The 22,867-nt window shown below is 47.9% G+C and overlaps 1 protein-coding gene across 4 annotated transcripts; it reads left to right on the top strand.

Moving 5' to 3' along the window:
* Positions 1–400: 400 nt before the first annotated feature.
* Positions 401–20,916, top strand: Tdrp (testis development related protein). 4 transcript variants are annotated; one of them, XM_076913865.1, is made up of 4 exons: positions 401–443; positions 741–929; positions 17,184–17,281; positions 18,777–20,916. In XM_076913865.1, exons 2-4 carry the CDS (start codon positions 828–830, stop codon positions 19,123–19,125), a joined length of 549 nt encoding a protein of 182 aa, XP_076769980.1. In that variant the 5' UTR covers positions 401–443; positions 741–827; the 3' UTR covers positions 19,126–20,916. The 4 variants fall into 4 exon arrangements, with proteins under 4 accessions (XP_076769980.1, XP_076769981.1, XP_076769979.1 ...); XM_076913866.1 differs by having other exon boundaries at positions 442–499; XM_076913864.1 differs by lacking the exon at positions 401–443 and adding an exon at positions 451–499 and having other exon boundaries at positions 741–953.
* Positions 20,917–22,867: the final 1,951 nt, after the last annotated feature.

The raw sequence follows: 22,867 nt of genomic DNA, 5'->3' as shown, positions 1-22,867 counted from the left end.
CCCTGAGAGATGATGGTCTGTGCCACAACTACAAGAGGAAGTTGAGGACCCAGGTCCAACTGGCACTGCCAACCCACCTACCTGGTCTCTTCTGGGCCCTGGGACACTTCCCTGGACTCTGGACTGACTCTTTTCCCCCTCTGGTCAACCTGTGTCCGTCTTTCCATCAGAGCAGGCCTCAAGGCAGGTCAAAGTGACCGTTGTCTATGCAGGAACCCTTCTCTTTCCCTAGCACCCCGCTCCCCTCCAGGTGCTCCCCTCTCCAGTGGTCCATAGCCATTAACGGACCTTTTAGGCTCAGCATAGACCACCACCCCTCAGTCTGCGGTCAGCGAAGCCCCACCCTCGGCCTCCGTAGCACCAACTGGGCGAGCATGCGTATTGCGCTGCCCCACCTCGGCGTTGCCTTGGTGATCCAGGATGGACCACGCCCATCGGGCTGGGTGAGCGGCGGGCCGGGAGTTGAGGGGCCGCCGGTGTGAGATGTCACGTGGCTTTGGTGTGCCCGGGTTCTTGGTCCCTTAGTAAAGCAGTCGGCTGGCTGGATTCCCCTGGGGGCCCTACTTTAGGAGCTTGGGGCGGTCCTGGGGACGTAGGAGCCCCGCGGGCTGAGTGTCAGGGTTGGGGAGGGCCAGGGGATAGGGGACCTGAGGGACCTGAAGGCTGGAGGAGGGTCTGGGGGCGGGCCTGGGGGCGGGCAAGGGACGGCCGCCCGCAGCTGACCGCCCCTCCCCGCCCAGTCCTCCGCACTGTCCCAGCTCCGCGGCGGGCCGGGCGTCCTCCCTCAGTCCGGGAGCGACGCTGCGCCGAGCGGTCGAGCACCCGAGATGTGGAAGCTGAGCCGAAATCGAGTGCTTCTGGACGAGCCCCCTGAGGAAGAGGACGTGCTGCGAGGGGCATCGCCGGCATCCGCAGCCGCCCCGGCGCCGGTGAGGGCACGCGTGGGGACGCAGGTGCGGGCCGCGGGGTGCTCGGGAGGCGAGGTGCAGGTGCACGGGGTCGTGTGCCGGGTGCGGAGTTGGCAGGGACCCGACGCTTCTCGGGGCTTCGAGGTGACTGGTCCCGGAGGACCCCTCTGATTAGTGGCCGGATCCCGCAGGTCGTGGGCCCCAGAGCCAGCATGTGAGGGGTACCGCGGGGACGCGTACCCCGGGCACTGGCGGCGGCGCTGCCCTTCGCTCTGCTGCCACGAGGGCTCTGGGGTTCGGCCTGAGACACCGGGGACGCGGGGTGACCGCTTCCAGGCCAGGTATTTCTATTCCGGAGTGAGAGAGACCGAGAAGTCCTGAATCATGGTGCCCGGGACCGCGGTTCGCTCAGACTTAAAGGCTTGGTGTTTTGGATTTTTTTTTCTTTTTCTTTTTGGTAATTATAGCGAATATAAAGTGTGCTGGATATTTATTTGCACAACACGTATTTCGTTTTTTTTTTTTTTTAAGTCTTTGATCCCCTCTCGCCCCCTCCCCCGGAAGAAGAGATCAGAGACCTTTATACAGAAAAAGCTTTGGCCCGACAAGTGTAGAGATATGCTTGGAATGTCTAGAATTTTTTAATTAACAGGATCCCAGGTGGATCTGTATGAGGCTTCCCCACCCACCTTCTTGGTACACTTTTCGTTCCCTCTCCTGTGCTATGAAATTTAGGTCACAAAATAAGCCAATTTTTAAGCATAAAGTTTGTTTTTTTAAAAAAAAAATATTGTGAAAACTGGATGTTGCAAATCTTTCTTTTGAAAACTTGGAAGTAGTCCCGAAATTGGTTCTTCCCTAGTTGGAGCAAAAGAGCGTTAGTTAGGAATGAAGTTCCACTGAAAGAATTGGGAATTTAATAACGTTGCCAGCTCACAGACATTCCAGCTGATGACTGTAAGCTTTTAGGTATGGTTTATATCTGAATTTACATTGGAGAAGTTACCTTTTGGTGTCCCTAGAGCTTACCTACCTTTTCTTTTCCTAACGTTCTGGGTTTTATAGCTAGACAGCAACTCTTAAATGCAATAATGAGCATTTGTTTGTGGTCTTTAGATTTTTTTTTTTTATCATCTTCTAGCCAGCAATATGTGTTTAAGATTGTTTCACGTGTCTTTTCATGGTTCAGTAGTAAGTTTATTTTTGGCACTGAATACTATCCCTTTGTCTCCAGAGACCAGTTACCTGTTTACCTTAAGGACATCGTGTTGCTTCCTTCCAAGCTTGGATATTTCTGTAAAGAGGCAGGGTGGGCTTTCTGTGGAGTCCCAGCTCATTTAACTAAGAGAATGTGACTGTTGGGCTGTCATGGAGTGCATTAGGGTTTGTGTGTGTGTGTGTACATGTGTGTATGACCTATGAGTGCAGGCAAGTGTGCATGTGGAGGTCAGAGGTCAGAGGACAACTTTAGAGTCAGTTCTTGTTTTTACCGGTTCCCAGCTTGCTCCCTCCTGCCTCCGTCCCCCTGCTCCTGTCCCGGTTCTGGGAGTACAGATGCCCTGCCCTGCCTCTGAAATGGAGCTCTGGTTGTCAGGGCTTGCAGAACAAGCATCTGTACCTGCACCCATCACCCGAACCCCAGGTTCCCCCCATTCCCACTGATGCCCTCTCTCCACCACTGCCCAGACTAGTTTTTACATGCAGGTACAAATTTCTCTGCACTTCTTTAGATTATTGGCTTTTTGTTGTTATTCTTGAAAATAAATGTCTTACGGGTAACACTAATTGGACTTTAGTGGGTTATCAAAATATATGAACATAAGGAAACCGTGTTGGAGAGTTATTAGTTAGGGGGAGATGGGTAGGTGATATTATTGAGTTTCATTGTTTACATGCACAAAATGTTAAAAAAAAATAAACATTATAATTGAAATAGAAAATAAAAGAGTAAAAAGAAAAGAAACATCTGTTTGCATTAAAACATAAATATAACTTAGTAGAAATATGTAATAAATATAATACGAAGTTCAGTGAGGCTTATAAGGACTATTCATTCCAGCCATTCCATAGGGGGAAGATACGATTTTTAATAAATGTAATGTCTTCTTTAAAAATTAAAGTTGATGGTGCATATAGTACAAGATCTCTGAATGTTGTTAGGTCATAGCTCCTTCTGGCTCAAAAGATGTATTTAAGCTTTTTAAATATCCATTAAAAACTTATGCAAACATTTAAGTGTGTTTACAAATGTGCATTTGCTTGTCAACAGCAGGCATTTGTGTATCTATCTTGTACTGCTCTCTCTGTCTCTCTGTCTATGTCTCTCTTAAAGATTTACTAACTGTAGGGATTTGCCATTTAAACTGTAAATTAATACCCTTACAAACAACTGGGGAAAGCATAACACATTTTCCTGGGTTTTTGTTGTTGTTGTTGTTTATTTTTTGTTTTTTCAAGACAGGGTTTCTCTGTGTAGCCCTGGCTGTCCTGGAACTCACTCTGTAGACCAGGCTGGCTTCGAACTCAGAAATCCACCTGCCTCTGCCTCCCAAGTGCTGGGGTTAAAGGCGTGCGCCACCACTGCTTGGCTCCTGTTAATCTTTTTAAGGCTCAGGTACTCAGAGCACTGAAATACATCCCTCTACTGGTTCAGATTCAGTGATGGGGAGAATCAGGGTGACCTCCTTGTTCAGATTGCTCACCTCTGTGGGAGTTCCGGGGGCTCTGCTGATGAGCCCTCATTGGTGTGGATTTGGGACGGACTGTAAAGCACAGCCTCTGTGCTCAGTTTCACTTCTAAGTCTACTAAAGGAGTCCTGGTGTCCTGGCTGAGGGAGTAGCGTGGGAAGAGCTGAGCCCTTGGGGACAGTGCTCATGTGCCCTCTCTCCTGTCCCACCTGCCTCCACAGCCAACACTTTATTCCGTTTCCCATGAGCCATTTTCAAAACCAGAAGCCAGCTCTGAGGTTGACATATGCATGTCAGCTACAGACTTCTATCCGTGCCAAGCACGTCTTCATTCTCTGCGTGTCTCTAGTTTTATGTTTTATGACTTGGCCTGTCTGGGTGGCCTCAGCAAGAAGATAAACTGATGCCTGGCACAGAAAACGTTTATCTCCTGGGGTTCTAGAGGTTCCAAGTCCAAGATTGAAGTGCCTTAGATTCTCTCTATTTGTGTTGTATGATCTTTCATATGGAAAGCTAACAAGGTATAGTTGTCTTTATTCTCCTGTAATCTGCTTTTTGCCTCTCTCTTCTCACTGAACTTCATGTTGTTAAATAAATGTGCCAGTGTCCATCCAATTAGGTCTCAGATACTTGAGCTTATTGAGTTGGTTTTTATAATAGCTTGCTTGCTTGCTTGCTTGCTTGCTTGCTTGCTTGCTTGCTTGCTTTTTTCAGTTTTGTGACAATAAGGACAAGGAAACGTAGAGGTAGCCAGACTGGCGTAAAACCATATGTATGTAATGCAGGATGAATTTGACTGCCTGCTCCTCATTCCCCATCATCTCCTAAGTGCCAAGTGTGTCAGACATGCAGTGCCCCACCAAGATCGATGTTGGGCAATCTCCATCTAGACTCTGATGTGCGACTTCTGGACAAGCTCCTTTGGGGGTCTGGATCCCTCAGCATTTCAGTGTGCCTGGCTGCATTTTCTTTCCTTTTCTTTTCTTTTCTTTTCTTTTTTAAAAAGATTTCTTTATTCTGTGTATGAGTATACTGTAGTTGTCTTCAAACACACCAGAAGAGGGCATCAGATCCCATTACAGATGGTTGTGAGCTACCATGCGGGTGCTGGGAATTGAACTCAGGACCTCTCTGGAAGAGCAGTCAGTGCTCTTAACCTCTGAGCCATCTCTCCAGCTCCATGCATTTTCTTTTTTAAAAGCACTGCTGAGATATCATTCATAAAACATTGTGCTTCACCTTGAAATATGGCAGGGGGTTGGTTTTCTGTTTTTAATGTGTTCATGGGGCAGGGAGCCTTAGAACCTGAAGGGGCGCTGCACTCCATGTCTGTGAGGTTTCCGTCTCTCCTCATAGCCCAAGGGAACCTCAGGACTTTTCGGCTGCTGTAACTTTTCCTATTTGGGAAAATAAATGGGGTCATGTAATTTTGTGGGGTTTCTGGCTGGCCCCCTGTACCTAGCACACTGTGTATCATGCAGGCATCGGTCCGTACTGTTTCGTATCTAAATACTAGGTTGGCCTGCTGTCCTCCAAGCTTTGTTTACCCTCTGTCCACCGATGTTTGGGTTGTTTCTAAAACAGTGTTGGTATAACCGTTCCTGAGCAAGATTTTGTGTTTTCATTTTTGTAGCCATGGCCCTAACTAAGCATGAAAATGACCCCATGGCTGATTCCCTGCTGAGCCTTCGAGGAAGCAGCCACCCCAGTGGCTGGACCAGCTTGCACCCCGTCCGCTGTGCACGAGGATCCTGGGTGCCCTGTATCCCTGCCAACCCTGTTCATAGCTGACCTTTTGTTCTGACGACCCCAGTGGATGTAAAGTACTTTACAATCTCATTTTATGTTTCCTTAACAACTACTGAGACTTTCACTTTGGTCTCTACTCATTAAAAAGAATCAGCAACTCATCATTTCTGTTTTGTTTGGCAGCATTTCCACTCTGTATCCCAGGCTGGCCCCGAACTCACAGAGCTCCACTTGCCTCTGCCTCCGGAGTGCTGTGGTTAATGGTGTGTGCCATCACCTGGCTGAATGACCCGTAATTTTACTGCTGAAATATAAAGTTCTCCTGTGTTCTAGGTAAAAGCCTCTTGCCTGCCTGTACCAGACTTTCGCAGCCACTTCTTGGCAGCAGGTTGTCTTCTGACTCTTCCGTCACCTGAAGCACGTTTTTACTTTTGTTGTTGTTGTCGTTTCTGGTTTGAATATCAATTCTGAGAATCACTTTCCCATCAGAATTATAGTTCCCTAAGTGCTTTCAAGAGTCACAGACCTTGAGGTCTTTTCCGGTGGCCTATGTTCTTTCATTTGTGTACTTGGTATGGAGGGTTTAAGTTAATTCCTTGGCACACAGGTTAGTTGTCACATTTGTTGAAAAGATGGTTCCTGTTTTACTGAGTTGTCATGGTGCTGTTCTGGAAAGTCAGTTGGCCATGCGTGTGCCGTCTTTTCTGGACTCCAAGGGTACATGTGCCAGTACCTCTGTCTTGATTACTGCTTGCAGTGTGGCAAGTCTTGAAATGAAAACCTTAGCTCTTCTATGTCATTATTTTTCTAAGCTAATTTTGCTTGTTGGAGTTCTTACTTATTTCATATGTGTTTTAGAACCCGTTTATTACTGTTTGCAGAGAAGGCAGCCGAGCCTCCCATGGGGGCTGAGTGTGTGGATCAGTTTCAGGGACATTGCTAAGTTAGCAGTACTTCAGTCTTCTGATTCATAAAATATGAGGTGATTTTTCATTTGTTCATATCTTGCAAGACTTTTTAAAAAATTGTGACTTTCATAGACTAAATATAAAATCTTGCCATCTTTATTTCTAGTTATTTTATATAATTGTAAGTAGAATTGCTTCAATTTGACCTTTATATTGTTTATTGTTGGTGTATAAGGACTATATTTTCTATCTTGACTGTATATCTGATGTTTGCTTATCTTTTATTGTAAGAGATAAAACTTCGCACCTGGGGACAGTTTTACTTCTTTTGCAGTCTAGCTGATACCTCTGGTTTCTTTTTCTCTTGACTGATCTGTGGGGGCCCAGCACAGTGCTGGGCGGGAATGGCAAGAGCTGGCCTTCTTTTCTAGGGAGAAAGCCTTCGGTGTCACCCCTGAGTGTGAAGGCAGCTGTGGGGTTTCTTAATGAGCAGTGTGAGCTTACAGCTGAGCACTTTTACCACGAAAAGATGCTAGATTCTGTCATGATTTTCCCATATCTGATCATGTGATTTTTTTTTTTGTTTTTGTTTTGTTTTGTTTTGTTTTGCCAGACTGATCTGGAATTGAGAGGCTCAAATGATCTTTCTGTCTCAGTACCTGGGACCTCAGGCTCATGCCCCCAGCATCCATATACATTTTGTTACCGTCAGTTTTCTGATTCCTCTGTATTGTTCTCTGTCCCGTTCATCCCTGTCCTGTCTCCATTTCTTCCATCTGTCCCTTTGCGGTTCACTTGCTCTTCCTTTTCCACCTCTTATGGTAGGGAGCTCGGGTTACTGGTGTGAGGTCTTTTCTTTCTTCCAGTATTTACATCTACCTGCTTCCTGTGAGACATCACAGCTCTGATGTGGGGCTGCTGTGCCTCAGTCACCACTGGCCCTGCAGTAGGTTTCTGAAGAGCTGGAGGTGGGGTTGCCATGGCTGCTGTGCCTACATTCTATGGTGTTCAGAGGGCTTGGAGGATCATCTAAAGATGTGTGTGTGCGCGATTGATCATCCTTATTCTTTGTCTAACAAGCGTGTGCACCTTACCTTTCTGAGTTCATTTTGTAATAGTAATTTAGATTATTGCTGTGATTTGTAAACACAGCTCACATACCTTTGGTCTGTGTATTAGATGTGGTTTGTTTTGGCATTTTTATTCAACTGAATTCTTTGGCTTACAGTACAATTAGGTTCCTGTTCTAACTTGTTATAATATTGTGGTTGCAAATACTTAAAATTAGTTTTAGTGTAACTGATACCTAGTTCCATATCTCACAGTAGAAATTGAAAGTAGAATTTACATCTTTAGGGGTGAGAGGACACCCCTGGACTGCCTTAATATTGCATGAGGAAGCCCAGAGAAGGACAGCATGTGTGTTGTCTCCGCAGCTTGCTGTGTCGCTGTGGATGGTGAGTCCCGTGAGCCTGTTCTCCTTCTGTTTGCAACTCTAAATTCTGTTCCTTTCCACTTCCTGCCTGGGCACCCTTAGAGTGGGATGGAGATTGGCTTTTCCTAGAACAGGAAGAGCAGTGTGGCTGGCTCAGGACACCGGGGCCTAGGCCAAGAATATGAATGGTGTTTTATAGCAGGAAGAAAGGAAAGATCCTGCGAGGAATAAGAGCAAGGGAGCTGTTCCCCCTCCGTGGGTAAATCACACGTGTCAAGTAAAGAAAGCTAAAAAGAAGTAATGCCGTCCGTGCAGCCTCAGGCAAAGGTGTTAGAAGTCTCGGAGGAAGAGCTACAGATGAGGCCAGCCCCACTAGCCGGACAGTTCTGGCACGTGCAGCTCACTACAGCTATCCTTGTCAGAGTGGCAGGAAGTTGGCCTAGAGGAAGCGGAGCTCCAGTCTGTGGGGAGCATGCAGAAGGCTTGGGCTTGCTCGTCTTTAGCAAAGGTTATGTGAGCTTGAAGCGATTGATGGGCATTTGTGTCCTTCCCTTCTCGCCCGTGTTGGTACTAAGAATCTCTGCTGTCTGGGCGCTTTGGGTCCCCAGAGCTGCTCTCCCAGTGTGGGTCTGGCTCCACTGCCCGGTTGTTTCTCACTTCTACCTTACCTGGCACTGCAGTACATCCTCCAGTTCGCCCTTCTCCTGCACTTTCAATCTACTTTTTTTTTTTTTTAAGCCCAGGAAATCTGCATCCTTTTCCTGCCTTCTTTTATCTTCTAGTGAAATCAGCCAGACCTATTTACGTAATGCTTTCTTTGGAGAATGATATTTATGATCACTGGGAGCTACTGAGCCTTCAATGCTGCCAGCGATGGGGTGGGGGAGGGGGCTGTTGTGATGGGCGTCTGGTGGTTTCCTGTTGGTATGGGGTTCCTCATTCCTAAACCTTACTCCTAAATCCACTGCTGTTTATCCTAGTCCTCCAGATGCCTGACTCCGGCTTCCCAAGCTGGCAGGTCTTCCTTTAGCTGTGAAGCCTCGTAACCTTTGCCATTTCACACCTGCTGCATGCTACCAGTTGCGGCTGCCCTTCCTTGGTGTGTTTCACACGATGGTTAAGGTAGCGAAGATTTAGATCAAACACAATGGAGGTTTATTACTTGCCTGGGGCACAGCCCCATGGAGCCTTCAGGGTCTGTGGTGGTCCCAGCTCATTCTAACTTGCCTTCCAGACTGGTCTGGAGACAACAGCCTCGGGGGAGCACTTCCATGGGGTAGGGCTCTGAGACTGAACATTCACTCGCCCAAGGGTGTGCTGCTAGCTCATGAAGCCTTGGCAGCTGTCCGGATGGGTGAGAACTGCAGGTTCAGGGCTTTTTCTAGTTACTCCATGTTCTGAATAATGAGAAAAGTGACTGGAAAAGGAAGATGGACACTGTTCTCTTCTGCCTGGATCTGTCTGTCTGTCCGGATCTGTCTGTCCTTGGCACTCATGTGTATCTCTCTCATCTTGCTTGGTCTCTGTGTTACTAAGCAATTTCCATTTCTTTTCACAGAAGAAAGAAAGAAAGAGAGAGAGAGAGAGAGAGAGAGAGAGAGAGAGAGAGAGAGAGAAGGAGGGCGGGAGGGAGGGAGGGAGGAGGGAGGAGGGAGGGAATAGAGAACTCTAGAGCATTAGTTTCTAGAAAAAGCCATTAGTTGGTCTCTTCGTTTCTGCCTCCTAGGAGAATAGGAAGGACTTGTGGTAGTGTTCCTACTGGGAGGAGACAAATGGGGGTTGGGGATGGGAAGGAGGAAGACCAGAGGTCTCTGAGCAGGGAGCACCTCCTTAGGGAGCACCTCCATATCCAGTAGCTGTTTGCTAGGAGCCTGGGTCTTGTGGCTTACAGACTTGAGGTCCTACCTGAGTTTCAGGACATCCCTCTGGCTGTGGTTGTGACAGTGTGTCTCTGGACAGTCTGGATGCTGCTCCTGCTCCAGGCAACCTTGGAGATGTCCCAGAGCAGCCTGAGCTACTATCTGTGCTCTGCCCTCAGTTCATCATTTCTATAAGTGACACACAAACCTGGGCTTCGAGAACAGCCGTTTGATTGTTCCCAACCTGAGCCTCCGTGAAGTGCTGGCTATCTGGTCACAGCCTGGTTTTGTTTAGTCTCTTAGCTCCAGGTCAAGGCTCAGAGCAGATGGAGGGACTCTGATAACCCTCTTTAATAACTCAGTAGAGAGCAGTCTCTTTCGCAGACCGCACCTCTGCTCTGGAGTACTGAGTGCTTGCTAGGATTGTAGTGCTTGTCTATATTTTCAGCTAGCTGAACTCTGGATTACAAACATGGCTGCCATTTTGTTTCTCTCTCTCTCATGTTACCTGTGGTATAGAGTTCCATTCACAGACTAATTCTGTTTGGTCTCTTACCAAGAGAGTATTTTCTGCCGCTTCATGACTCTCTTCGTGTGGATGCCCTTAGTCTGACCCTTGTGGTCTCACTAGTACCTTGTAATATGGAATTTGGAGAAGGTCGTTATGACTTGGGGGGCTGCCCACATCCACCTTCACCAATAGCCATCCAGTGCTGCGTGTGGTACAGGACGTACCTGAAACCTGCCCTCTTTGTGGGTTATTACTGTACGTCTGTGATTTGCTCCTTTCCTGTCTGTCTGTGAGTGGTAATCTCTAACCTCTTATCACTACTGCCTGTGCCTTTCCTTCTCAGACTAATAGAAACGACCGTTGCCTACTTCATGCCTACGGGTGCTCCCCTCCAGCCCAAGGTTGAGAGGAAACTATGAAGGCCAAAGTTAGGAGACTGAATTAACAGTCTGTAGCAGTTCTTGAAATTTAAACATGGATGGATTTTTCAGCAGGCGCCTGTCACAGACATGCCTCAAAAGAACCAATGAACTCACATCTTTTTTGTCCTGATAAGGGCTGTGGTAAGAAGTGCTGTTATATTCACTGCCTTGTTTCCACACAGCAGCGTGAGAGGACGGGTGATACACTCGTGTGAGGGGCTCAAACTGTGTCCCTCACTTCTGTTTTCCAGGCCCCCAGTTCTCTGCAGTGAACCATCCTGTTCACCTCCCCTGGAATAGCTGTAGAATCAATCTCTCTCTCTCTCTCTCTCTCTCTCTCTGTCTCTCTGTCTCTCTCTGTCTCTCTCTTTCTGTGTGTGTGTCTGTCTGTCCGTCCATCTGTCTGTCTTATACATACACACCCCACATAAACATGAGCGCAGGAAGCAGCAGACTCTTGAGTGCCTTCTCTGTTGAGCATTTCTCAGTGCTCATATCAGGACCCACAGCCTTTTCCCTGTCAGAGCTTCTCATGCTGGTGTGAGCCCAGACACAGGTGTGTGTGTGTGTGTGTGTTTCTAGTGGTTTATCTCAGTGGACATGCGCCTGGGAGAAGCCTTCTCTGTCTAGGGTCCAGCACTTCCTCTTGCTCTGGCCCTGGCTCTGTGAGGTCAGTTGTAGGACCATGCCACTCTGTAGCTTTTTCTTCTCTGATATTCCGAGTCTCGTGAAGACTCTGCTGTAGCCTGATACTCTGGTTCTGATAAAAAGGCCTTGGGTTTGGTTTCACTGTTGACCTAGAATCCTAAATTTCTTCAGAATACCAGTTTCTCTCTGAGTGTTTTAGTATAAGATAATCTGTGTTCCAAGCTCATTGCTTGGACCATCTCTCTGCATCTCTCTTGCATCAGATCAAACAGTCTGTCAGGGTAGGTGACACAGCCTGCCCATGGTCTAAACATTGCTCCACAGTGACAGTCATATCTACATTGATCATGGAGAAGAACAGGATGCCGACAACTCTTGATGACACCCAGGAAAGTCTCCAGGAAAGCTTGCTTCTGCTCCCACCAGCCTGCTGTAGGGACCCTTTCTCTGGGGATACATAAACAAACATAAACATCTACCTCCTTCTGCTAGTGTGCCAACAAGCCAAAGTACAGTTCCGTCAACATTCATCTTGGGGAACCAGTGAGTTTATTGGGCTCAGTTAGAGGCACGGGTGACTCCAGAGCAGCCGCCTCAGCAAGGATGATGACTTCCCCGTAGCTGCCTAGATGAGTCCCCTCAGTCAGTTCTCCACGTTCTATAGCACTTTCAGAAACCAAGGCTGTGTACAATTAGTGCAGAATCACATACAGCTGAGTGGGAGGTGCAGGTGGGAGACACCGTGCAAGGCCTTTCCCTCCCCTCCTTTTCCTCATGAGAAAGTATCCAGTCTTGAGGGTCCCTGGCACAGTCAGAGCTTCTTCAATGAAAGGCTCGCTGTCATGTTGAAGGAGGACGCCCACACATGCCCAGGCAGAGTGTATCTTAGTGCCCTTACTGCCCTACCACAAGCTGCAAGATGCATTTCTATCTTCTTCTTGCAGACAAGATGCCAGCCAGCCTTAGGCCTTAGGTATAGGAAAATCTGGAGTTGGGAGGAGCCCCAGCAGGATGTAGTCTCAAGCAAATTTAGCCCCACCCATGTGAGGAAGTGTAGCATCCCCCCTGGCTGTGGGACCAGGGCATTCTTTGGAGGTATGTGGACAGTGACCCCTTCATCCATCCGTCTGTCCTTGGGGGATTCCAAGACCTTCAGCAGATGCCTGGATAAAGTTTAACCTGTACAGTGAGTCCAGTAAGAAATGGACATCAGCTTATGTAATAAATCAGTTGGCAGCACAGCTGCTGATGCACTGTGGGGCTGGTAAAGTAAAGCAGGTTTCCCTGAAGACCCTGGACCAAATCAGCCTGAAAACAGCTGTCAAGTGCCCGGGATGGATGAAACCTTCACATCTGCCTGGCTTAAACAGGCAACCCCTGAAGTTAGTTTCCTACCTGAAGAAAAATAGAAACGTGAATGCTACTCTGCCTCTGAGCTCTGAGGAACCCGGGGATATTTGTTCAAAACGTTGATGTAGAGGGAGCCGTGGGTAGGAAAGGACACAGTTTAGAAAACCAGGTTAGCAGTGTTGAGTGTGTGTGTGTGTGTGTGTGACTGTGCAGTGTGTATGCATGTGAGAGAGAGAGGAGGAGAAGGGACTGATTCCTTTTGAGTCCTGGCTTTGTACTTGGTACTTGGTACATAGCTCGGGTTGGCCCTGAACTCATTACCTTCCTGTCTCAGCCTACCTTGGGGTCAGTCTTGAAGCTTTCTTGGACATTTCCCTGTGTCCCATGCTTATGATGTACCCTGGGACCTGCTGGAATCTCCCAGGGCTCTTCTGCATATCTGACAAGCCCCTTGGCCTCACCACTCCAGCGAGAGTCCTGGGGTGCTGAACGGCAGTATTCCTTTCCCACACGCCAGCTTATTTACTGGGCTGCAGAACCAGGGAAAGGACAGTTTGCCATTCCTCTGACGGAACTCGCTCCCTGCCTGTAGCTTCCCTCTCTTGTCCTGTTAGCCTTTGCTGTCATTATTTTACCGACACTTCTGATTTGCAGGCTGCTTCTTAGATTTGTCATGTCTTCCCTAAAGGGTAACTAAAGGGCAGAGATCTCAGAAGGACATTTCTTAGAGGCCCACACAGTGGAGGATGTACACTCACCCCACGGAGGCAAGCCCCACCTCAGGTCCATGTCTGGCACCCCTAAACTATTAGCATCTTCCAATACTAGGCCTGCTTGTAGCACTCCTGTGGGTTGTTCCCATGAGGTTTTCCCTGAGTGAAACACAGCAGAGGTGAAACCATCTGGGCTCGGCATGCCCTTCCAGGATCACTGAGGCAGTCCAGGCTGCACTTGCCTGATCAAGGACACTGCAATGAGCAGGGCAACGAACCATACCTCAGGAGCCCTCCCTGGGCCCCGTGTAGGAGGATCACAGGGCCAAGTAGGCCCATGGCTGCCAAGCTGACTGAGAGCACACAGTTGCTGCTGCAGGGCTGTGGGTACAGGGCACTGATGTGCACATAAGCTGATTGACAGAGCACAGCGTCCTAGGGATGACGTTGCCTGGAGCACCTGGAGAACAGGGCTGTCACCCATGACAAATGCAAGTAGTGCTACAGATGAGGTGTTCTGTCCTGAATGGTGGCTGAGAGTGCAGTGTCTCAGTGCTCATGGTCTACGGGGGATCCTGAAGCTTCTGCATCACAGTAGTGGGGAGACCCAGGAGGAAGAAAGAGCTCTTCTCCATTTATCTCTTTACTCTCTGGAGAAGCTGCCCTGCAGCTCTCTGCCAGGGCGTCAGAAGGGCTGCCCTGCAGAGTGCTGGGTACTTTGGTAGTGTGGTTCGAGCCACAAACTTAGCTCAGCACTTTAGTGTGTGGGCTTGGTGGTGGCTTTGTCACTCTCATGCCATATGAGGTAGTTAGCCTCTGGGTTGGTGGTGGGACCCAGACTTCGCTCCTTGAGGGTTTGCCCTGCATGGGGACCTGGGAGCATCGGTGCCTTGTTAGCTTTGTGTAAGTTCTTGTCTGCTATGTTTGATGATGTTTGATGAATTAATGTATATACAGATCTTCTCATTGGGCGTAGGTATGACACAGCTGCAAAGCTTTATGCCTACCCCTCGCTAGGATGCCCTCTGTGCCTGACTCCTAGGAGACATTTGCCCAGAATCCTCAGGTCTAGGGCATTTATGTGGCTTTAGCCTCAGGGTCAGTCTTCCCAGAAATGCTTTAAATGACTAGTATCCAATGTTCTGCATCTACTTACGGGCTAGCTATGGTGTAGATGTGGCTTTAGGCTGGCTGCTGGGGGGTCTCCAAGAAATAGAACTCACTCACAGGAAAAACACCAGCACTAAGTCCTGGAGTCTTTTTTGCTCCAAATCCAGCAAAATGTATAAATTTAACAAACCTTGGTAATTCCCTCAGCCCGAGTGGCCCTGACACCACACAGGATATGCCAGCTAGCTCTGTTGGAAAGAGTGTTCACCGAGAAAGGACCCAGAGAATATAAAGTCCAAACTCCCTAAGACTTTTGGGCATTTTGTTTGAGAGATGGAAGAAACTGTGGCTGGGTTTTGTAATGTTCGTAGTGTTGACAAATGAGAATGCTAACAGGCCAGGAGAAGCAGGAGGGGGCTTCTGGCCTGGAAACCAGTCCAGCATGATGTCAGCCGTCTGTTTTGCCTGCTAGTACTGTTCCCTCAGCATGCTGATGCACACTCGAAGTCACACCAGCAGGCTCGGCAAGGCCGCTCTTAGGAAACCCCAGCAGGTGATTAGGCGGCTGGACAGGAGGGGGGGCACAGTTGGCCACAGTTGGCCACTGGCCCAATAAACCTGTCTGTATTAATGGTCTTATCACACCTCCAGTGCCCTGACTCTGAGGGAGGAACGTCCATCTGTCTCTCCTGAAAAGTGCCTTTACCACTCACTTTGCATCTAGGAAGTTTTCCTCTTCGGGTATGGTTTCCCTTCCTTCATCCCTTTTTCTTCCCCAGGGCTGTTTGTTTAAATCCTATTAACTGCAGACTACTCTGCATCTTCTTCCTAAACAAGATGTGGGTGGTATTCAAAGCTCCTGAGTTCCCCCTCTCACTGGCTTGTCTTACAATGCCAACTGGCTCCCTGGCAACTGTGGTCAGGGATCAGTGGAATGTGCAGCCCCAGCTAGGGAGGGGCAAGCAAGCTGGCCTGGCTTGCTGGGTGTTTGTGCTTTGTGATGTCTACACTGGGAGGTTTGGGGGGCTTCGTAAACATCATACCCCCCAAAAAAAGTCTCAGCTCCGGCTCCCCGTATTTGTGGGTGCTGCTTCAGTCAGTTGCCTGAGACCTAACAGTTTGTATTGTCACGGGGAGTCACTGTTCTGTGGGTCTGTCTCCATCCCAGAGAGGTACTCTGGGGACAGTTCCTCAGTGCTAGGGGCACAATTCAGGTGGATCAGACCTGGACTGTCCCTGACTGCTAAAGATTAATACAGACTGCTCTACCTGAGCCTCAGCAGCCGGAGCACAGGTGCACCCCGTGTTGCTCCGTGGGTGTCTTCCTGAGCACAGGTGTGCCCCGTGTTGCTCCGTGGGTGTCTTCCTGAGCACCACCGGTGTGCCCTGTGTTGCTCCGTGGGTGTCTTGGGCACCCGGAATGGTAAGCTTGCATCTCATGGCCAAGTTTCTGTTTTTGCTGCAGTGACTTCTTCGGTGTGGGTACACCATGTAGGATTCTAACACAGTGGGTTTGGTGGAGGGCCTGACAGTTGGAGACAGACCTCTGCCTAGAGAAGATTCCTAAAGTCCAGACTAACCCGGGACAAAAAGTGGCATCCTGGTTCCTGGGCATGTTTGATGATTTCCCACTGCCCTGGTGGGTTTGCTGAAAATAGATATTACATTGTCTCATGTCAGAGGCCTCCACCGCCTCTCAGTTCCGTTTTTTTTTTTTTGTTTTTGTTTTTTTTTTTTTTTTTTTGATTTTTGAGACAGGGTTTCTCTGTGTAGCCCTGGCTGTCCTGGAGCTCACTCTGTAGACCAGGCTGGCCTCGAACTCAGAAATCCGCCTGCCTCTGCCTTCCAAGTGCTGGGATTAAAGGCATGCGCCACCACCGCCGGCCTCTCAGTTCCATTTTTATGACTCTCTTTTTGTATTTTTTTTAACACCTCAAAGTACAACCTTGCTCTATGACAGTTCTCTTCACGAAAAATAGCAGATGATAATATGGGGATGAAAATTAGATGTCCAGGAAACTTCAGAGTTTTTCCATATTCTTTTCTGCTTACCAAGATAAGTGAAATTGCATAAAATCACTTTCCAGAATCAACAAAACACATTCTTTCTTCTTCAAGCTTATCTTTGTGGAGGTTGGGTAGGCATCGCCATCCCCTCAAGATGCTGGAGCCTAGAGGTAGTACAGAACCTATAAACAGCCTCAGGCCCCCTCTCCAGTCTCGCAAGTCCAAAGGGTAACTCATGAGCTGCCATCTTGAGAGAGCGACATCACCAGGGCCACAAAGAGCTTGCTGGCATCAGAGGCCCGATTCCTTCCTGTGTGATAATCTTCACTGGGCCTTAACAGAGCTTTAACATGACTTTCTACAAGTAAAACATTATTTGCTAGTATATTACAAGATGTTGTTTTCCTGAACATAAATGAGCAGGTAGGATATATTTTGTGTAGATATGGAAGGGTCTGGGATGTGCTTGGCCTCGGCATTTCCATCAACAGGTCCATGAGATTATAATGGGGCTGGAAATACCCTCTGCCAACTATGTCATAACATTGACACCAGCACAACCCACTCCTTCCATGAAAGCACAGAATGTGTGTACAATTATGTTTATCACAGCATCGGGACATGTAAGGTATCACCTGTTAATCTGTTTCTCTGCTCAGTGCACATACCAGGTGGCAGCCGAAGTGTGTAATAGATTATATCATTTACGTGTGAGTCAGCCACTCTTATGCCATTAACAGTGATAAAGTCACCTGGTGCTGCATCTTCCAAGCTGCCCCACCAACTCTCAGCCATCCGTGGACTTGCTGACATAGAACAGATCTGTGCATTTGTGGCACCAGCTCTGACACTCTCTTTACCTTTCACTGATTCAGGGAGCAAGTCTCAGAGGTTGGAAAGAAGCAACTTCTCTGTTTAATAAAGAAGATGAAGAACATTTACTGGAGACTTCCAGATCTCCCAAGTCCAAAGGGTGAGTAGAAGCAGCCATCTTGAGAAAGTGACATCACCAGGGACGCAGAGAAATTGGTATAAGGAGAGGGGTTATCACACCCACCATTGCCTCCAGAGAGGCCTCTGCTGCCCCAGGCTGCAGATCCAGGCAAGCTGTGAGATATGAATGCTGGGGTGCACAAAGAGATGGGGTGCACTTTTTGGGTGCCCTGGGGACAACTTCTACCTTGGGTAGAAGTTATGTAACCAGAAAAGCATTCTGAAAGGCTAAAGAGAAGTAAAAAGCTAAAACTTGTAAATTGACTTCACAGAAGGCAGCCTGGAGCCGTGCTTATGCTGTGGACCTCACTAGCCAGAGGGCCCAGCAGCCCGGAAGTGAAGGAAAGCACAGCCAACAGTGTACAGGTTTAGGACTAAGGTGGGGGTGGGGTAGCGCACTTGCTGAGCGCGTGCGCATGCCAAACATGCACACAGACCTGGTTTGATCCCAGCACCCTCAAAACTGAACAAAATCACAAGTAGTGATTGGACACCACAAAAGATTCTAGAAAGTTAAGTATAAATTGATACATTGCTGCTACCTTATTGTACACTTATCAGAACGGTTAAGTTTGCATTTCCAGGTAAAAATGTGACAGCTGCCTGTTATGGTAGGACGTCACCTTGGAAGCCTGTAGCTGAGTTTTCTTCTGGTGGAGGACTATGGCAGCGGATGGCAGCTCTCCCTCACTGAGGCATAAAGCAGCCCTTTCACAAAAGGTCCTCTTGGTCTCTGGGTGATGTGCCCATCGGTCTGGACACCTATGTCCTAGTGTCTCCAACAGCATCTGAGGGGTGCTAATAGCCAGCTAGTCAGGACGCTGACAACATGTTCTTTCCTTTTCTTTCTTTTTCTCCCCTTCACCCCCTTGGTTTTTCTAGACAGGGTTTCTCTGTGTAGTCCTGGCTGTCCTGGAACTCAGGACCAGGCTGGCCTTGAACTCAGAGATCTACCTGCCTTTGCCTCCCGACTGCTAGGATCAAAGCTGTGTGCTGCGACCAGGCTGGTCATTTCCTTATCATGATAGAAGTTTTGAGTAATTTTTTTCCTTGAGTAAACCACCTACTAAATGTTTAAGAGAAGTTTGTTACGTGAGCCATCCTATGGAAAACCCACTTACTGACTAGAATTTCCCCTTTACTTATAACCTAAACTGGACCTTGGTTTTTCATGTCTGGTTTGCTCAAATGCCCACATACTCCCTCCTATGGCCTTGAGTCTTGGTTCCTTGTGGCAGTAGTGTCCAGTCTCCTGTCTAAGACCTGGTCCTTGGCCCATGCTACATGGAAAGCCAAAGCATGGCTTCTATAGGCTTATGCCCACTAAGTTTCCACTGTTATTTTTAATATTTATTTCAAAGTTATGCACAGGTTACCATTGGCTTCTAAGCAAGTTAAAATTTTTAGGAAAAAAAACTTTATAAAAACTGACATGAGATCACTGTGTGACCAAAACTAAACCATTTCATCTCCAGAACTAACCTACGACTAAAAGAAGAGCTGAAGGCAGAGAAGAAATCAGGATTTTGGGACGCCTTGGTTTTGAAACAGAATGTTCAGCCTAAAAAACCAGATCAGATTGAAGGTTGGGAGCCTCCCAGACTTCCTGCTGAAGACGTGGCCGCTGACAGTCCTGAGGATGGTCTAAGCGGCTGCCCACCCTGGTCTGCCTGGGAGGATGACACCAAGGGCTCTACCAAGTACACCAGCCTCGCCAACTCAGCCAGCAGCTCCCGCTGGAGCCTCCGGTCAGCAGGGAAGCTGGTGAGCATCAGGCGACAGAGCAAAGGCCACCTGACAGAGACCTGTGAGGAAGTAGAATGAACTGAAGGGGCGTCACAGGGACATCACATTGCTTTGATGGCTGGCCAAGCCCGCCGGCCACCTTCTAGTGCACCATTCATTCTTGAGCCCTCTCATAGCCCAGGGAAGGAACCCACTGAGTTGCTGGTGTTTCATGCATAGTGACCCACACACACCATGGCTTCCTGGTGACATCTGGGTGCCTTGCTGCAGAAACATCCACCTACTGGGTGCATGCACACTGGATGGATGTGTGCGTTGTAGACACTGTCCTGTGAGCCAGTCTCCTCTAAGGTTCATGCCAGCCTCAGTCATTTGGGTTTTTAGAATGTCCCCATCTTGTCCCTGCATGCGACATGAGTGCTGCAGCTAGCTGAACACGGCCCTCTCCCTTTGTCAGAATACAAGAAGCATCTTCCAAAGGTTACAGTAATTCAGTTTGACAACAGATTCATTTTTCCTTATTAAGTTAAAAACAAAGCAAAATCCAGATGCTGGAAGCAAGGTCGTTTGAGGGGCGAATCTGCTGAGGAGGACTGGCCTGCAGTGTGGGCCTAGGTGGCAACTAGTTCTTTTATGGAATTCTATTTTTTCTTTTGAACGTTTAAATATAGATCTTTATTTTCTTCAAAAATTGTTGATGTTAAACTTAAATATGGAAGAAATACTAGGAATACATTTTAGTCACCCAATAATCTTAACTTTGCTCAGAAAACTTGTTTGCTCAGAAAACTCAGAAATCAACTTGTTCACTGTAGAGTTCATTGTAGATAAAACACTGAAGTGCCTCCTTTCTATTCTTAGATGTTTAGTTTTTCAAAATGAAAAACTTTTATGATTGATGCTAAATCTATAAGAAGTGTGTCTCCTCCCTAGCTCCGCCTGTCTCGCACTGCTGACTGTCCTCCGTTGTGGCCCTGGGTCTTGGCAGGGTTGTGCCCCTGTAGGGGAGTTCAGGTGACGCTCGTGCTTGTCTTTGTTTTACAGTGCTTGGACAGGGGAGCTGTGTTTCTCTTTGTTTTGGTTAAGAATTCAAAGCCTCCAGTCATAGTGTCCGTTAGCCTCCACAGCAAAAGCACTGTGCTTTGTGTCCCCAGGTGTCCCCCGCAATGTTCTGTGGAACAGCCAAGTGGCCCGGGTTCACTAGATCTACCTGTCACCCACAGCTACCTGTCTGTCCACCAGCCAGCTTGCCAGACACACATGCCCGTCCACCTGTCCACACATCAGTCTGTCCACCCATAAACCAAGCTGTTAGTCTTTTAAAATTAGAACAGTAAGTTCACTCAGTGAGCGTTGAGAGGAGGATTCGGCTAGAAAATTGTTAACACCTGGAAGTTGTTCAATTATGGAGATTTTGATTCATAACCCAAAGTATTTTTACTATAACATGTGAGTTTGAAAATCCTTAAGTATCCTCAGGTAAACGGTTGAGTGCTTGATATCCGAGACTCTCTTGTCTTCAGAACGAAGTAACTTCAGGAGAGGACAGAAGAGCGGGCTCTCTGACGCCCACAGCAGGAAGCCACTGGTGTGTCTGGCTAACCACCGGTGTCACAGAAATACAAACCCAGCCTTGAGAATGTAGGGAACGAGCTCTTGAACACACAGCCTCTGTCTGTGTTCACTGGGCCTGTGCTGAGTGCCTGTAGCTCCCTGTGCCCGTGTGCCTGAGAGGGAGTGTTGTGTGTTGACACGGGGGCCTTCACCCTGTCGCCTCTCAGGAGGCTAGGATGCACTGTAAACCAGAAAGAGTAATTTAAAATGATTTTTTTTCTTCTGTTGTATCAAATTAAAATATCTTGTGTTTGAGATCTTTAGTGTGTATATTTATTGGTATGTCTTCAGGAGGTCATCTCTTCACAGACTTCACGCGAACTCACTCTGTTCAGAAGCAGTTTGTGATTCTGGAGCTGGCAGAGGGGACTCGATGTCTGTACCTAGAACTCTGTTCTCTGCTTTTCTGGGAAGGGCAGAGTCCTCCTCAAAGCTAAGGATTAAAGAAAACAAAAAGAGTATGCTTCTGTCTCCTTGATCTGCCCCAGCTTTCCCGACATGGTGACCTCGCAATCCGCATCCCGGGAAATGGCCGTCCACCTTCCCATAAGTAAACTGACAGTTTGGGTTGAACTTCTGCACACGTACCTTCTCAGGAGAGCTAGCCATACTGGGCTGTCACCTGGAGGGTGATCGGCACACTGGGTGCCCCGTGCTGCTGCTTCCGGTCCGCCGGTAGCCTTCCGGTCCGCCGCCCTTAGTCATAGTCAATGCGTTGAATAAACCCTTAAGCAAATTGTTCTCTTAGACTTGAGCTGAGAAACAGGAGTGTGCCAGAAGTAGTATTGGGTTTGTTTTGTTTTGTTTAAATTTACCCACTTTCTTTTTTAAAAATGTAACCATCCCTTGGAAATAAGTCTTCCCCACCCCCCAAACAGTGACCTTTATTAAGATTAACATCCATAGGAACGGGACCCCAGGAAGCTCCCGAAAGCCTGCATGTGTCCCTTCCTGGCTCCAGATGCCTTAAAGAGGACGGGGGTATTGAGCTTCACCATTTCTCACGGGCCAGCACCTCTGCCATTCACCTCCTGATCCCAGTCAGACTTTGTCAGGTCACCCCAGTCCTGTTGTTCAGACTTGCGCTCACAGGGCTGCCTCAGCGTGGTCCCTGACACCTCCTGGCCGGTGTCCCAGGAGACTCCCTGCTGGCGCTTACTCCTTGTTCTCTGGCTCTTAGCCATTCATCAATTGGGATTAGATCACCTGAATCACCAGAAGACAGTGTGAGGAGGAAAGATGGCTTCTTTAATTCTGATCAGCTTTTTAAAACATTCACAAATAGTCCTCGGTTTTGAGGAAGAACCCCAAGAAGTCCCTTTAATATAAGAGTATGATCCGATGCACACACCCCGTGTGCCCAGAGCACAGCCTGGCCTTCTCCAGCAGGACATGAGCACCAAGCCACCAGTCCACCTACTTGACCTCACCTCTCCAGGCTACTGCAGACTCAAGGGCGTAGTAGGGTTTCCACATATAACCATGTAAGTGCTGGTCAGGGGGCAATTATGGTGCATTCGTATCAGGTAAGTGGCTCCAACTTTACAGAGCTCCTGCAGGGCTTCTGTTGTATGGTGTCCATCCTTATTTCTCTGATGAAGCTACCGAATTTTGTGTTCGGGATTTCGTGAACTGCCCAGGACTAGGATGAACCTTTCTTCTCCCTGGAATTGGTCTTAAAATTTAGTAACCACTAGGGGGCTCACTGAGAGCCAGGCAAATACATCATTCAAGTAGAACCTTCCACTTTAGGAGGAAGATGCTGATATTGTTATGTAATAGGGAAACGAAATCTGGTTGTTGTTAGTATGTACAGTGGAGAGCATCCATCCAGTGGTGCTCAGGGACTGAGCCTGAGGTCCCGGAGGCAGGCGGAGGAGGCATGTATGGGCCTGCAAGGCGGAAACTGTGAACCTAAAGCTGGTAAAGGTGTGAAATAATGACTGCTCCTGGCTTTCATCATAAATTACTCTTGACTATAGCCAGTGTCTTGGTCTACTAAATAGAACAGCTAAGGTCAAGACCTGGCGATCTGGGAGGATACAGCCTATACCTGCCAGCCTTTGCTGTAATAACTAAGAACTGGCTTAGTTTTGTTTGGCTTTTTTTTCTTTTTTTTCTCTCTCTTTCTTTCTTCCTTCCTTTCTTCCTTCATTTCTTTCTTTCTTTCTTTCTTTCTTTCTTTCTTTCTTTATTTATTTATTTT

This window comes from Arvicanthis niloticus, chromosome 16 (genome assembly GCF_011762505.2).
Source record: "Arvicanthis niloticus isolate mArvNil1 chromosome 16, mArvNil1.pat.X, whole genome shotgun sequence".
NCBI classification, from domain to species: Eukaryota; Metazoa; Chordata; class Mammalia; order Rodentia; family Muridae; genus Arvicanthis; species Arvicanthis niloticus.
The sequence above is the reverse complement of the archived record's forward strand: the minus strand, read 5'-3'. Positions and strand labels throughout refer to the sequence as shown.